Raw genomic sequence first — 17585 nt, forward strand, 5'->3', positions numbered from 1 at the left:
CTGCTGGATTAACTCACCCCAGGAGGCTCCTTTTTCACCTTAAATGTAGAGAATTTCTGTTTTTTCACCTTAAATGTAGAGAATTTCTGTTTCCCTTCCTGGTAAAATTTATGTGCCTTTTCTTGTCATCAAAGGCCCCTCATGATTGGTATAGACATCTTACCTATTTCTTCCTTAATTAAAATTCTTTGCTACTTCTTAATAAACACTTGCAATAAGGTCATTTCCTTAATCTTACTGTATTTAAATTTGCTGTAGACTTCATGGTCCAGCTAAAGGCTATCCTGTATAGAAAACTCCAGAATCATTCTATCTGTGACCAAAGCTTTTTGTTGTGACTGTCAATCACTCTCTATATAGTCCATACATCATCCATGGACTTAGAATATAGCTGTGTACTTAACAGGATTGCTCCTCATCTTCCCATCTCCAAAGAAACAAACATATTACAGCCTACTACTTATTTGCTGAGTACATTATTTTGTCATGTAAGAGTTCAAGATATCAGAGAATAATATTTTGACTGATCAAAATTTGTTTCAGAGTGTATACATCAATTACTCTGTTATTTTTTTCTCTCTTATAAATGAAAGCTTTATGTCTCAGTGTTCAGATGAGACTTTTTGGTATCAAACTATTTGACCCCTGAGTTACTGTCTGACAATTGCATGTGGGACAACAATATTTTAAAGAGACAAAGACAGGAGTCCTCTACATTGTTGTGTTTGCCTGTATAAGAACATTGGTCAGAGTTAAGGGTATGGCTTAGACCAGTGGTGGTCTAAAGTAACTCATTTAGTAAAATCTATTATTAGGTTTCTATTTTTGTTTTCATTATCACCTATAACCATTTGTTATTGTTTGAGCAATATTTACGTTTTGTTTAAAAATTTTATGTTCTATTGATAAGAAGTTAATGCATTTAATAGAATTGATACGTGTGCCATACACAGTCTTGGACAAGATTAGTTGTTTGGTTTGTTCTTTTCAACAGAAGCCATGCTTTGTCATGTTTCTGGCTCTCATAACCCTCTCTTCTTATCTAAGAGTGGTCACAGCTGTGCTCTGCATACCACAGGTGTTCCCTGTTCCCAAGGGTTCTGTTCTCTCACAACTTAAACCATGCATCTTTTATAAACAAGCTAACTGACTGGCACCCATGACTGAGAAGACCATTTGTTTACTGTGAGAATCCTGAAGGAGACAATATACATACTTGTATATCATACTGTTCAAATTCTTTTTCAAAAAAATACTTTACTTATACCATTATTTCTTATTTAAAAAATGAGAATTTCAAGAAAACAATGAATGGAAAATGAGAAAAAAATGACCATAGTTATTTTGGAACTTTAACTTAAATTAAAAGAAAATAGAGTATGAATTTCAGAGTGTGGGCTCATCCAAAGCTGTGGGTAATTAACAGGTTTGTTTTTTACCATTTTAGTAGATCATGGAGAATAGTGGAAAACATTATAGTCTAATGGGCATTTGTGCTTTCTCTCTTGATATTTGAACATAGCTAAGCTTCCAACTAGAGTTCCCTGAGTCCCAAGCTGTTGAGTCTTCAGTTTGACTTACAGATTCCAGAGCAAGCTCTGGATTGACTCATCAGAGAGCCTGTGCCATACAGAGCTTGAAAGGAAGCAAGTGGTCAGAGGGCTAGAAGTTGAATGACCTCCTCGTCCCAAACAGGAAATAAACTCAGAGGAATGTTAAAGTAACTTAATCAACTCTGTGGTCAGAACAAAAGAGTTCTCCACCAGAGCAGCCAATGGCATCTTCACAGTTGGCTCATAAACCCCAGAGTGCAATATGGTCAAAAATGTAGAAAACTTTTTTTTTTTGGTCCTTACCTAACATGTTAAAACACATCATATTCTGTTCAATTATATTTTTTTAAAAAAAGAAATCAGAGTTATAAGCTATAATTTCACTTTTTTTGATGTGATAGAAATGTGTGACAAGAATAAATAGAATCCATTAGAACTCCTAGAAGAAAAATCAGTTTCTAGTTGTACTTATTATATCTTTCTAATATCTTCTTTAGCTTCCCAGGTGCATTCTTCAAATCTTGAGTCCTGCCAGCCTTGGTGGGCCATTTCATTTCACTACTGTGCTTATGATATAAAAAGGAAAGAATGAATATTATAAAGTTAAACATGATTAAAAACACATTGTTTTAGTTAAGGGTTCATTCATTAAGGGTTGGACTGAAAAGTGACTTTATGAGCTGACTGACCTCCCTTTTGTACACAAGTGAGGCTGAAATAGAAGGGCTGCAATGGACAATCACTGCTGCTGGTGAAATGGAAGTTGTGTTTATGAGGGACGTATCGCCTGCTGGCCTCACCTGAGATTCGCTAACGACCTTTAGGCAGTCTCTCAAATTGTGAGCAAACTCTTTGCGTATAGTTATCCCTTATTATCATGAACAACATCTTCCAAGACCCTCAGCACACATCTGAAACCCCTGATAGTACGAATTCTGTAAATGAACCCTTCCTATCTTCGTCATGCCCGCCACGCAACGTGACGGCAGCTTTGGCAGGTGGAGGCGAGCAGCAAAGTAGCGTGACTTTCCCTCAGCGTATATCCTCGGTGCCTCAGCATTTGACTTCTTCTTTCTTTATTAAGTATAGAAGCTTTGTTGGAATCACTATTCTTACATTGGAGGCCATTATTAAGAAAAAAAGGCAGTTGATTGAACAAAAGCTGTGAGCTACCCCGGTGGTTGATCTGACAACAGGGAAAAGTTACAGGACTAGCTGGTGAGGTGCTGGTAGCACACGCGCTGCAGACCACTGGGTGGAAGGGTAGTTCACGCCTTAGGTGACTAACTTTGCATTTCACCACCATACTCAGAATGATGCAAATTCAAAATTTATAGACTTTATATCTGAACTTTCCCATTTAATATTTTGGGTTTGTAGTTGACAATAGGCAACTGAGACTACAGAAAGCAAAGTCATAGACAAGGAAGAATTGGTTGGAAACACATTTCTTTTAAATATGAGCACAAAATCAACTCAGTCTTGTCGAATGAACAAAATTGTCTTTTTTTCCTCTTCATTCATGATGGAGAACATCAGTTTTTATACACATATATAGTACTCCACTAATATGGTGGAGAAAGTGAAATTTGCTTTGGTCCAGGCCTCTTTGCGTTTATCCAATGGCTCTCCCTGGCTCTCATTTGAAACTCCAATACCAGCTTCTTCACCAAGTCCAGCCTCAAGGGGATGGAGAACAAAGCACTGAAATTATGTTACAATTTTGATGTATTGTGGTAGATGGAACAGAACGATAGATCAAGATCTGTTGGAAGACTCCATCTCAAGTCTTAAAGGTCGCACTCATAATTTTACATATGCATGTAGGTGTATTAAAGAGGTCCACAACTCATTTGCCCTGAACCTTGGACTCTTTGAAATCCTTTTTGCAGTCTCATGAATTCTAAGCCAATATGTTCTCTACATTGTACTTTATGCTTCATATTCTTTGTAAATACAAGCTTTGGCTTAGTTGGGAGGGGTGGGTGTGGGGGCAAACTTTAAGGCCAAGGTTCTTTGATGCTAGGAGCTATCCTTTAGAGATTGTACTCCACAGCACCTGCACAGAGGCTGGCTTAGTCCCTAAATATAGTAACTTCTTTCTTGACCCACTTAAAATTGATGCAAAGGAAAGAAGTTACTTTTGTAAGTACCCATTTTCTTGGAAACACAGTTAATTTTCAACCTTCCAGAAGCTTGTTCTACCACAAATCCGGCTCTCACAGCCTTGCCATGGGCTGCAGATAAGTTCCTTCTCATCTCTGATCTTGCGAGTTGCCTGTTGTTGAACAGGAGTTGTGAGGGAAAGAGTTTTGAGGTTACTGCTTCCTGTCTCCACACCTTTAGCTCATTTAGCTGCTAGGACAGGCTTTGAAAAGCAAAGCACTAAGTTCCTCATCAAAACAACCTGCCAGTTAGTGAAGGAAAACCAGCCAAAGCAGTATTTTACTGTGTTAAGCAAATGCAGTTGGGAGGGTATCAGTGTTTCTGGTAGGTGTAACCTCGACAAATTACCCACAAGAAGGAAAATAGATCAAGTGTTTACAAAGGGAAGGAAAGGTCATTCCTAGTATGATTTAAAAACAGCAAATCCTCAAACAGAAGCCAGTGTAAGAAAGCTGAGTGTATTCTAGTTTCTTCTAAGTTAGTGATCCTCAATCTTCCAAGTGCTGCAACCCTTTAATGCACTTCTTCAGATTTTGGTGATCCCCATCCATAAAATTATTTTGTTGCTATTTCATAACTGTAATTTTGCTACTGTTGTAAATTGTAATGTAAATATCTGATATGCAGGATATCTGATATGTGACCCCAAAAGGGTCACAACTCACAGGTTTAGAACTGCTATTTTAAGCCTAGGTATGTCTTGAATTTTAAGTATTCCCTTAAGTGGTTGGAAACACCACAGATTCCCAGATACCCAAACAAACAAATAAAACAACAACAACAACAACAACCAAAATCCATAGCCAAGCTGAACACTATCACTTGATTGGTTTGTCCAGAATCTTTGTACTCTACTGCTGTAGAGTGAGGGGTGTGTCTTCTCACACATGCTCCATTTTAAGGGAAATTAAAAGAAGCTAGCAATACTGTATGTTCTAGAAACCACAATGATCACATATTTAGGATAACTATGTGTCAATATCACTAGGATAACTGTAACCTCTCTTTAATACCAGGCATAAATTTATTTTATTTAGTGTGTCTCCAGAACAGATGTAGAGTTTGAAGTCCTGTCAGATAGCCTCTCACATGGACTTTTTAAATCATTGGAATAAATTAAAGTGAGACCAAATCCTAGAAAGAATATTAACTTTAAAAAAGAGGTTTCATCAGCTTGAATTTTATGCCAGGAAGCAGTTAGCCACATATTAGCATAAAACAAGAAATTACCTCAAATATAGTATCTCTCTTTAAGCATCAGCTAATTTAAAAATGTTAATATGTAAACATTAACAGATGAATTGCCCGCCTTTTTCATAGATGTTTTCAAACTCTTTTCCAACAAAATTCTGGCACAGCCACAAAATGAAGTATTTTCCCTTTCCTTGCTCAGTGGCAGGCTGTGTTACCAGAACAGTGGCGTGTAACAAACAGTCTTGACACAGGAGCCGTTGAGTTTCTGGTGAGAATGTTCTTGATTTTTAATCTGAGATCAAATGGGTTCAGAAGAAATCAGACAACCCCAACCACGCTGAGGCTTGAGCTCAGAGGCCCCATGACGGGAAGAAGAAAAAGCTACCTCTAGTTGTTATATTACTCCATGTGAAGAAAAACCGTTTCAGAGAATGACTGCTGCCTCTTCCTTCTGAAAGTTTCCACTCCGTGTCATGACCCCCAAGGCTGCAAACCTGTCTTCTTGATAGTCCAGATGTCCAAACTTTCTTTGGTTTTGGATCTGTCTATTCTGGTACTGCAATGAAGTAGAAAAAAATGGGTGAAGAAGAGGTGTGGGCAAAAAGGAAAAAAATAGATACTTTTTCCTTCATCTGTGAGGCTGAGGAAGTCATTTTAAAATCTTCCTTTTCTCTTTAACCAGACCTGAATCACTGTCAAGTTGTGTAAGCATTAGCCTGTAAACACTTCTCACCTCTGACCCAGAAGACAACTGAATCTTGGTTACTCTCCATACCTTCACTTTTGCACACTCCAAAGTACTACTTCCATTTTTGCTAAAGTGATCTCCATAAATGAAAACACTACACTCACCTCGCCTACTTTTCTGCTTCAAAGCCTTCACTAGGTCTCCATCACTGGCAGGAGAGGGACCAAGGTCTCTGATGAGGTGAGCAACGCTTGCTTTTCCACTCTTGTCTTTCCTAACCCTTGGTCAGAAAGAGTGGAGGTAGTTGTAATTCTCTCCAGAGTGTCATACTCGTTCTTAATTACTATTTTCCTTGCTGTTTTTTCTCTTTTTTCCTCCCCACTTCACCAACTTACTTTTAGTTTCAACGTGCACACACTTACCCCACCACCCCATCTTGAGGACACGTCTTATCAAGGCTAACTTTTTTACGTGAGAAACATTTGATAGTCAATGTGGGCATCATCATTTATCTCCCAGAACAGCAGTCTTCATGTGTACAGAATCTGCGATTGGTTCTTCAATTGCTCCCAGAACCTGTAGGTCTCTATCTACTGTGTCAAAATTAGTTATCGGTTCATACATTTTTCTTTCTTCCTAGACTGTGACCTGCCCAAGGAACTCATGTATGGGAAATCAGTTTTCTCTCTGATGTGTGAGTCTTGGGAAGATGTCACCTGCTGAATCAGGCAGGAATCACTAAATGAACACTGGAGTCTTTATTCTAGGACTTCTCCTTTCCCTTCTCGTTCCTCCCTCTCAACTCCTACACAGAAGCCCATAGTAGCATTGTTCACAAGAGTCAATGTTGACTATATTGACACAATATATTGTCTAGCCATAGAATAAAGTTCTGATACTTTCCTACAGCATGGATGAAACTTGATAATTGCTAACTGAAAGAAGCCATAAACAAAATGACACACATACTGTGATTCCATGCATATGAAATGGCCTGAATGGGCAAGTAGAGACAAGAAGTAAATGAGTGCTTGCCGAGGCTGAAAGACAGAATTATGGGAAGTGGCAGCCACTGAGCATCTTCTTCATGTAATGAAAGTACTTTACAGATAGTAGAGGGATGCTCACAACTCCTGGACTATTACTCTTTAAAAGGAGAACTTTACAAGTTTGTAAATTACACTTCAGTAAAGTTACTCCAAACACCAATACCAACACTAACCACATCTTAACTTATACAAAATATATCAAAATTTCTGGTAGTAAAAGGCATGGATATGGGTTTTCTTTTAAGGTTTTTGATGTATAGAAATACTGATAATTATACAACAAACAAGAAAGAAAACTCCATCTATGTTCATGAATTCAATTCCAGATTAAACAACAAATTTTATTTTAACAACTTCCAATTCTAGCTGGCTTTGGGGTACAAATAACTTTTTAAAAATTGTAAACAGTGGGCTTAAGATATTGCTCAACTGTGAAGGCTAGGCTCACAACAAAAAAATCATAAATAGGTAATTATTAGCTTGCCCCCAGCAAAAATTGATTTTATTTATATTAAATTTCTTTCACAGAAAAATAGCAATGTGTTTACTTCTAAATAACTGAAGTTATGTTTCAGAAAAAGGTTGTAGGGTCTTTGATCTGTGAAATTGATTCTCCATGCGTAAGGGGTCAGCTATCTATGTGGTATGGTTTTTGGTTTCAGTTCTGAATTTATTTAACATTTCTTCAATGACTGTAAATGAATATTCATGTTTCTAGACCTCATTCACCCCCCTTTGGCCACCCCCTCCCAAAGGAATATATAGGCATGGTGGCCCACACTTTTAATTCCAGCACTCAGGAAGCAGAGGTAGGTGAATCTGAGTTTCTATGCCAACCTGATCTGTGTAGTGAGTTCTAAGTCAGCCAGGGTTACAGAATGAGACCCTGTTTTTTTTTTTTTTGATGTTGTTTTGTTTTCTTTGTTTGTTTGCTTGCTTGTTTAGAAAAATGAATATAGAGCTAAAGACATTTGTAGGCACCTGTTGCCAAGCCTAATTTCTGATTAGAAGGAGAGAACCAACTCCTTCAAGTTGTCCTACACCCCCCACACAATATTTAAAATGAAATTATATTTTGTGAAATGGGAATACACTGGAAAATGGTATCAATGTGGTCTCCTCCCTAACAGAGTTGATAATGTGATTTCATTTAGTTTGCTTTTGAAGTGAGAAATTGAATGAGATAATATCTAGATCTTTGATTGTTTATTGCACAAAGGTAGAACTTCTCTTGATTTAAGACAACAAACAGGCAAGTTTCTTGGGAGCCTGTTCTCTGAATTTGCTATGGAAGAAAAATTAAAGGCAACACTTGAACTACAGATTTCTGCACCTCTTTATCCTACTCTTGGTTTGGTCAATAAGCAAAGTCAAAATGTTTTGAAAGTTTTAAATCCTTTATAGAAACCTGTCACATGATTGAAAACAAATTTATCTGGGCACCAGTGTCAGGTTTTCAGGCTGCTTCCAAGCATATCACTTAATCAGGAAGTCAACCTAAGGCCTGATTGACATCTTAGGAATCTCAATTTGATTAAAAAATTCCTAGTGCATAGCTCAGTGATGACAGAAGGGTCACATTTTGCCATGTTTCAGGTGGAAACATGCTCCGTTTTCCCTTTCACAAAAGGATGCCAACATAATCAAAATATAAACTGATCACTCCAAGAAAACATATCTTTATCTGTCAGGAGATTTTGTTGGAGATCTATTAAGTTGACTAATTCCTTTTGATTTCAGGACAAAAGAGAATTATTGTTCTTACATTGTAACTAAAAATTTTCCGTCCTCAGAAAACAAGATTTTGGTGAAACAGTCACCCATGCTTGTGGTGGATAACAATGACGTCACCCTCAGCTGCAGGTATTCTCACAACCTCCTCTTGAAGGAGTTCCGGGCATCACTGTACAAGGGAGTGAACAGTGATGTGGAAGTCTGTGTTGCGAATGGGAATCTCACCTCTCAGCTTCAGTTTCACTCAAATGTGGGGTTCACCTGTGATGGGAATTTGAACAATGAAACAGTGACATTCTACCTCCGGAATCTGCACGTCAATCAAACAGATATATACTTCTGCAGAGTTGAGGTCATGTACCCTCCTCCTTACCTAGACAATGAGAAGAGCAATGGAACAATTATTCATGTGAAAGGTAACTGTACTTGTGTTTGGCAATGCTGAAGTCAAGGTTGGGGTAAATGGTTAGGCCGGAACACTCACCAATGATCTGAGACTAAAGACAAATAATTTTTAAACCTGTTTTCCTTTTACTTTAGAAATAATTCCAGCTTATATTTTGAATGCCTGTGCCTTTCTCACTGACATTATGTGGAAGAATGAGGGAAGAAGTTACAGACCATGGGAATAGAACCTATAAGATAATTCTCAATTCAAGTAGGTCATGTCAGGAAAAAATTTGTCATTAAAATGCTAGCCTGGATTTTTTTTAATGCCTTTTGGCTAAGATCAAGTATAAAATTGAACACAGAGTCCTCTAAGAGGAAGCATAGCCTGATGGATCAGGACTCAGGAAGAATGGGTTGGATAACAAATTAATTGTTTTTTTTTTTTTGTGATCCATGTTCTTTCTCCATTAGCTTTCTTTCCATTTTCCAAAACATGGAAAGGATGCTGAATTAGAAATTTAGGGGATATTAAATTTGTAATCTTGGGTAAGTTAACCAACTATTTAATAGCCCCAAACTCAATATGATGAAGCAGTACTCATGAATCAGCAGCAATAAGTGTACTATGTCAATATTGAGATTATGTTCTATCTAGTCACTGGGGAGAAAAATAATAGGATTCTTAAACTTGAGATATGGGTATTGGCATTAACACATAAAACTGAGAGAGGCCAGGTAGATTATTGTGTATATGCCTATATCATAACTTTTCTTTTCCACAGAGTGATAAATAAGAAAACATGTTCCATTTTATATTCAATTCTAGCACAGTTGCAATAAATGCATTTTCTTTTAGGCCAGAACAAAACTGTCATTGAGAAAAATCAAATACTAAACAAGGAAAAAATATTATCTTAATATGGCAGAGTAGCTTTTGTGTTCTGTCAAAGATAGAAGCAATAATGAGAGAATTCAGATTTCTAATATCAATATTGCTCAAGCAAAATATTTGATTGGATTAAGTCAAAGGATAAAAACGATATGTCATTTTGGAAGCCAAGAACAAAACATTTCTTCCATATAAATGATATACTACTTAGGCTAGTATTTTGTGTGTATGTATACACATATACACATTTAGGAGAACTGGAAAAGATACTACTGATTATGTACTTATCAGCTTTCAACCTTTTTTGTATATTTGAAATGTAAGTAGGTAAACTAAAAAATACTTACACTCAACTTTGAGCTTCTGGCTTAATCAATATGGCTTGAGAAAGGTGAAATAGATAATGTTTTCAAATATTTTCAGATAATTCTAATGTGTAGCCAGGATTAAAACTTCATGGACTAGAGTATTGTTGGTATTCTTTTTATTTATATATTTTATATTACAACTTAATTATAAAGAATTTGTTAATAAAAATGCTTTTAAAGTCTGATTATTTCAATCAACTATGAAGTATTCTTCCTAGTTGTAATTTTCTGTGAGTTTCCCACTTCTTTCTGACACTAGAGATGTGATGTGTCTCGCTCAGCTTCAGGTAACCTGTTGGAGCTGGAGTCAGACATTTGTCTTTGTAATTTTTCCAGGCTGGGTGTCTGACTACCATGTTAAGCTGGTGGTTTTTCTTAGGGTTTAAAAACATTTATATCATTTTACTTATTTCAAAGATAGAGTTTAGTGTATAGATAAATTACCTTCTGATGGGGGTAAGGGGATGGGGTCAGGTTAAAGTCGTTGAACATTGCCATTTTGAACTGCACAATGTTCAACAAGATCCAGTGACTTCAGTGTCACCAGACTGCCACTCCAAAGCAATGGTTTCCAACCTCAGTGCTGTACGCTGCATGCTGAGATCAGAGGTGGGCTTGAATACGTTCCAAAATAGCAACACTAGAGCATCTATGCTGGTAATAGTTTGCATATTTTAGTACTTTCAAATTCTTCTCTGATGTTCAGGACAGAAATGTACTCAACTGCTGTTGCAGTGTTCTTTAATCTACTCTGTTATGTTTTTCAGAGAAACATCTTTGTCATGATCAGACAACACCTAGGCTGTTCTGGGCACTGGTCGGGGCTGCTGGAGTCCTGTTTTGTTATGGCTTGCTAGTGACAGTGGCTCTTTATATTATCTGGGTAAGAGAAGCAACATTGCTTTTATGTAACTTCTCTGCACATGCACTCTGACTATATTAAGAATCCTGCCTGCATATTTTCTACTGCAATGTTGAGATAGATGATTTTTTTTTTTAGACTGTTCAACTTTATGTGAAGTAATGATCTAATGTGAGTTCTGTTTTCTAGAAGACACTAAGTGGCCAGGAAGAATTAGAAACTAAATGGGGATATAAGAGTAGGAGATTAGAGGTAGTTAAATTTCTTATCCTTATTTTTGCAATATAATAATTGCATATAAAGCATACACATAAATGCAAACATAAAGTATAAAAATCTAAGCCTCATCAGAAAGTTAAGAAATGAAACCAATGAACAGCTTCAGCTCAGGGTCAAAAATCAGGAGAAAGTAGGCTGCCGAAATTGTGTATTCAAACCAGAAGGAAACAAATCTATTTATGTCAGTCCTATTTTCTGTCTCTTGTGAAGCAGTTGCAGTGTGTGAGGCCAAGTATGGCGCTGTCTTTATGAAAGCATAAAGGGAGGGAGACTGTTTGGAGCTCTCCCCACTGAATAGAGTTTATCAGCCTCTGCGGATGGTTCTGCAAGAAGGTTGGTATATATATATATATCCACCTTTCTCAATGTGGAATTTTTGATCCAAGCTTAAGAATTTTTTATTTGTTTCATTTTTCTGAGACAATAGCTCACTAGTGGCCCAAATTGGCCTCGACCTTGTTATGCAGTCCAGACTGGCCTTGTCTCAGCCTCTCAAGTGCTGGAATTATAGGTGTGTGCCACCGTGTCTGTCTTTTGAACATATTTCAAATTTTCAAATTTTATGTGTATGAGTGTGTGCCTGTTTGTGCATCACTTTTTGTGTGTGTATGGTGCCTATGGAAGCCACAAGAGGGTTATCAAATTTCCTGAAATTGGAGTTACAGGTGTTTGTTAGCTACCATGTGGGTGCTGGGAACTGAACCTGGGTCCTCTGGAAGAGAGGCCAGTGCTCTTAACCTCTGAGCCATCCTTCCCTCTCTCTTTTGAACACATTTTGATGAATACATTCACTGTTAGGAAGGAACAACCTTAGCAAGGATTATCTGAAGATTTTCTTTGAAACCTCTTTATGTACAAAGAACAGAATGGCTCGTGTATTGATTTCACATGATTCTGTATTTTTTCCCAGAATATACATGTAAGTAATTTCTTTGATAAGAAATATATGCTGTGTGCAAGAGGAAAGGGCTATTTCTCTTGTTATTCTCAACCCATCTGCTATTAAGAACACTTAGGATTTAATGAATGCTTATTCTGTCACTAAATTGTGAAGGCCTACAGTTTTGTATCCATTCCATCCTTTTTTTATTATTTATTTATTTATTAAAGATTTCTGTCTCCTCCCTGCCACTGCCTCGCATTTCCCTTTCCCTCCCCCAATCAACTCCCCCTCCCTCATCAGCCCGAAGAGCAATCAGGGTTCCCTGCCCTGTGGGGAGTCCAAGGACCTCCCACCTCCATCCAGGTCTAGTAAGGTGAGCATCCAAACAGCCTAGGCTCCCACAAAGCCAGTACGTGCAGTAGGATCAAAACCCAGTGCCATTGTTCTTGACTTCTCAGTAGTCCTCATTGTTTGCTATGTTCAGCGAGTCCGGTTTTATCCCATGCCTTTTCATTCCATCTTGATTAAAGGTCAGAGAGTTCAAACCTATTCTTTCTCCTCAAGGATGGACAGCAGAATGTTTGACCAAAGGTGTGGCTACTGGATGCTTTGCCCCTCAAAAGTCAGACAACGGGATGTTTGACTTAGGGTGAGGTTACTGGGTGTTTTGAGATATAAGGAAGTTATTATGCTTGTTTATTCTTTGTATCATGGGAGTCTTGTGCCTTCCCCTTTTGATTGGGGCATAGAAGGACTGTGAGCAATGAACTCATGACTTTTTGTATTTACTGGAAGCCTCCCAACTCTATCTTCTGTCTCTTTTCTATTTCTTTCCTCAACCTGCACTCCCCTTATCAGGAACGTATGGCCAAGTTGGGCTGGACCTGATACTAAATAGGCAACCCTCATAGAAACCAAATAAAGACCTAAATAAGCCTGCTTGAAATATGATACCCATTTCAAGGCATTATATATATACATATATGTATATATATTTATATATATTATTATATATATTTAATTGAGCAATGTACAGTCAGGGACTTCTGGAAGTCAGGCCCTGTAATGTTATCTTACTTTTACTATATTGTTGGAATGGGGACAGGACAACCTTAGTTTTAAGTCACCAAGTTCTATAATCCAGTCTTCGGTTTAAATTATTTTCATATCTAGTATTCATCACATATTTCTGTATTCACAAGACCACAGAGAACAGATGGATCTTTGTCAGGCTACCTTTTGACTGATCTATAACTTCTACACAGTAAGGGAACATAGTGTTTGAGAACTCTTTCTACTGTCTTTGGAATCTGCCTAGTTTGGCTTCTATAAGTTGTTTAATTATGATATGAATTACAGGAAAATATTGTTCAAGTCCTACCTCTGGTATTTGTTTAGAAGTTTCTCCCTTCTGGAGTTCTGAATGTGCATTCCTTGTTATCTTGTAGCTCTACGGTGGTTGCCAATGATTTTAGAATCCTAAGGTTTGGCTTGGTTTTACTAATTCTCAACCCCTGACTTTCTTGCTTGTTGTGTGGCTTTCAAAGTCTCTGAGAACTTCAATTTTCTAATTTGAAGGCCGGGTGCAGTGGCCCTATGGGTACTCTTCCAGGAAAGGGGTTCCCTTGTTGTATGTTGACCTAGGTCAAAGGAGTTTACTAGCTTCGTGGGCAGTAGTTTTGGGAACTGCTTTAGCTCTCAGTGGTCTCACAGGAACCACTTTAAAACTGATGGTAAATATGCATTAGAAACCAGCTCCTAAAATGAGACACTAAGTTACTGAGTAACTAGAATCATCAAAATAACAAAAGAAGCTTCTCACTTTCAATGAGTTAAAACAACTCACATTTCCAAACAGACATCAGAAATGTTTTGAGTTTTTCTCTGGCAGTCCCATAATTCCTTGTAAGTTTCATTTCTGCCTTGAGAGAGATGTTTTTGGCTTATCTCACAAGGTCACTGTGACTTGGATAGTCTTAGTGCTTGAAGTGTCTTGTCATCTGTGGCTTTTGGGAGTCAACCCAGGTTGTCTAATAAGAACATCACTTATTTGGACCTCAAACCCAGGTCTTTGTACTCTCTGACCAAATAGAGCATGTAAAAATAATGTACATTTCACAGAACAATGTAACAATTTTACCTTGGGTTCATCTTTCTCTCTTTCTACTGTTTGATCAATAAGAATCTTAGTAAGCTTAACCACTTTCTGCAATCCTATTTTGGCTGCTCAGTAGTGTGTCTTGGTAGGTGTCAACTGTTTCCCAGAGCTTCCTGAGAGCCCATGACATGCTCCTAGGCTGTATGGGTTCCTAGGAGCAGCTTCAGTTTGTCTCTGTACTTGACCTGCTGTGAGCATTTGAGTAAAGAAAACGCTTCTCAGGCTGCCGCCTGTCGCTCTCAGTTCTGGATTCCCTCTGAGGAGCTGTCAAACTTCTTTCCCTTCTTAAGCTTAGAGGAAGGTTATGTTTGTTTGGTTGTTTTTAGCATGCTCTTTGGCAGCGTGTACTACAATGAGTGGATAATGTGTGTTTAGGGTTGGAATCTACTACATTTGTGACCATTTGAGTACATGGTTTCTGTATGTCCTGTTTGTTGCTGCCTTGTCTAGGAAACAAGTGGGTAGAGTTGTAAGAAAGGGCAAAGGTGGAGTGGCACCCATGTGCAGACACAGGAGGTGGGTACTCTACACACACACACACATTGTGGGTGCACATGAGCACTGTAGCTTCCAGATTGAGTTCCCATTCATTTCTAGTTTAGAGTCAGGATGATACAAACAAAACCCTCTATCTGATAATGGTTTTGTGGTAAGCATGGGAATTGATTGTAACAGGTTTTCTTTATCTTTGTGTGTAACTTGGAGGTCTTCAGTCATGGCACCTCTCTCATTGAGTTCTTTCTTTAAGTTATAGTTTCACTAGATTATCCAGTGGCAAGGATTAGCGTTTGGGGGTCGGTAAGGAAACCCTAAAGGTTAACATCAGTGCTGAGATGCTTACCTGAGTAGCATCAGTGCATTCTTTGCTTACCCAAAGCCTCTGGGTGTAGAAAGAAAGCCAAGGCTATCGTCACTCTCTCATTTATCTGTTTGGGAAAGCTTGTTACTCATACTTAGTGCATAGGACCTATGTGTTTAGAAATAGGCATTCTTTTTTTTCATAGTAGAAAATCTATAATAGAATTCCATAATAGACAATCCACATGGCTTTCTGCTTTTGTTGCAAAGCCTGGGGAATAGTGGTGGGTGACATTATTGCCTCTGAAGAATACACACACACACACACACACACACACACACGGAATAGGAACATAGTGTTCAGAACTAGAAAACCTCATTCATTTGGTCTCTGCTGACATAAATTTATAATTATTATTTCAGATCCTGAAAGGAATGAAAGATTTTTCTGGTTAATTATGGAAAAACAACTTACTTAATGAATGATTAAAATAAAAATGCTTAACTTATCCAGAAAGGAAGGGCATTTAAATATCAATGATATTTAATTGTCACCACTGTTCCCCAGGCTTAGCAACATCTGGTTGAAATTTTACCAGGATCAGAGAAAAAGGAATGACCCTGAACCTGGAGTTTACTTACTTCAAATCTTGACCAAGTTTTTGACTGGGCATCAAAAGCATCATTGCTAGATCAATGCGATGGTAATATGTTCTTAAGTATGCTCTTGGACTTTTGATTAGGTGACAATGTTGTGAGTAAATGGGCCCATTTCTATAAATCAGCTTCCTCTATATTTTTAGTAGACTGGCAGCCAGCTTTTGCTTAATCTCTATCACAATCCAATGCTAATTCTTAGGGTCATTTGGCAGCTGCTGTTCTGAATAACTAACCCTAAAGTCTTAGGACCTCTCCCATAATAGCTCCTCTAAGTCCTTCCGTATTGACTTCTTTCCTCTGCAGACAAATAGCAGAAGGAACAGACTCCTTCAGAGTGACTACATGAACATGACACCCCGGAGACTCGGGCCCACACGCAAGCATTACCAGCCCTATGCTCCAGCGAGAGACTTCGCAGCCTACCGTCCCTGACAGGGACCCCTATCCAGAAGCCAGCCGGCTGGTGCCCCTCCACCTGCTCAACACCACTGCTCTGGATAGGAAAGGACTGTCTCATCTTCAGCCGGCCACTTTGGACCTCTCCTGGGTCACCTTTGCTAATTGTTTTGGAGTGTCTAGATCCAACAACACCAACATCTGGAGACTCTGGAATGAATTCAAAGAAACTTTTATGGCAGGTTAAATTCTGCATGCCTTGACCCATATTCAAGCTTAGTATATTTATTGACTTGATTGAAAAGTTAGAGTAGAGAAAACAAAAAAGCAAGAGGATTCATTCAGCTGTGGAAGTCCATTTTTTCAGGCTGCATTGAGCCTGGTTCGTGTCTCACTCACTGGCTCATTTCAGTCATGTGAAGTGTGACAGCTCAAGATGTCTTAGATGGAGTAGAAAGGCCAGAGCAGCCTTCTGTTAGCTAAGCTGGTGTTTAATGTGGGGAAAGGGTACAGTTACAGAGCATAGACTGAAGTATTTGAAAATAACTAAAACACTGTTTCCCACCCACAAAATGAGCCACTTAGTTCCATCTTTAGTGTTTTTCTGTTAGTTTAGGAAGATGTAGACACATATTTAATGAATTCTGACCACTTTTAATCACTTTGACCAGTGGAATGCCCTCAAAGCACCCCCAGGGTTTGCTTTTCTCATTCCTTGTCATGGGAATTCAGTATTATTAATAGTCACAAGATGATTTCAAAACTAAACAGCCCTCCCACATCAGGAAGCGTGTGAGAGGAAATAAGGTCACTATATATATCCTGAATGCTGTGGAGGATTATCTGTTTAGTAGCTTGTTCCAGGCAAACCATTTAAACCATGGTTTCCTTGTTGTCTTTGTTGGGACCTGAAGTGGAGTACTGAAATTGCATCTAAAGAGTGCTAGTCATGATACTGTGAAAAGGGGATATTAGCATTTAGTAGGCAGTAAGGATGAGTTCCAGGGAGCTTCCTCTGAGGAAGGGGATGAGGAAACTCTTGGTATGTACTCAAGAGATGGATGTTTTCAAGACTGCATCTTAGAGAGCCCTGCTATGTGTTCCTTTAGACTTAAAAGTTTAGAGGCAATGTATTTGCGCCAGGGCTCAGAACTGCAGAATTTTGTGAGCCCAGCTGCTTTGTACCCTGTGGATTCATTGACATGAAAAATCATTCTGGACTGTGTCTTTAGGGACATCAAAGTTCTCATGAGCATCTACAAACATTTTTTTTCTTTGCTTCCAGTTTGGGTCAACTGGAAAACATCTATGGACCTTAAAGAATGAGTCTATAGCCATCTTTGCATTTGTTTAATGCTTTGAATTATTCAGAGGTTTTAGAGCCCAGTAGGCCTGGTAAAAATCTCTTTACTAGTTGAATGGCCTCAGGCAAATTACTGTTCATCTAAGACTACGATTCCTCAACTGTAAAATGAACATAATGAAACTTGCTGTGATCCTCCTGCCTCTACCTCCCAA

The 17585-nt window shown here is 38.3% G+C and overlaps 1 protein-coding gene across 1 annotated transcript; it reads left to right on the forward strand.

The window, feature by feature from the left end:
• The first annotated feature begins 2430 nt into the window (after positions 1–2430).
• On the forward strand, positions 2431–16103 carry Cd28 (CD28 molecule). The gene is made up of 4 exons (XM_041659031.1): positions 2431–2569; positions 8444–8800; positions 10799–10914; positions 15975–16103. The coding sequence occupies exons 1-4, from the start codon at positions 2431–2433 to the stop codon at positions 16101–16103; spliced, it is 741 nt and encodes a 246-aa protein (XP_041514965.1).
• Positions 16104–17585: the final 1482 nt, after the last annotated feature.

The sequence above is a fragment of the Microtus oregoni genome, unplaced genomic scaffold (genome assembly GCF_018167655.1).
Source record: "Microtus oregoni isolate MIOR12 unplaced genomic scaffold, Mior012 000010F_ref0000083, whole genome shotgun sequence".
Classification (NCBI taxonomy): domain Eukaryota; kingdom Metazoa; phylum Chordata; class Mammalia; order Rodentia; family Cricetidae; genus Microtus; species Microtus oregoni.

What these genes read in the sequence shown, in the direction of transcription:
- Cd28 (XM_041659031.1), top strand. Translation starts at nt 2,431, where the DNA reads ATGAACAACATCTTCCAAGACCCTCAGCACACATCTGAAACCCCTGAT. An exon ending in AGGTGGAGGCGAGCAGCAAA is followed by an intron (nt 2,570 to 8,443) that starts GTAGCGTGACTT and finishes TTCCGTCCTCAG; the next exon opens with AAAACAAGATTTTGGTGAAA. An exon ending in TGGCTCTTTATATTATCTGG is followed by an intron (nt 10,915 to 15,974) that starts GTAAGAGAAGCA and finishes TTTCCTCTGCAG; the next exon opens with ACAAATAGCAGAAGGAACAG.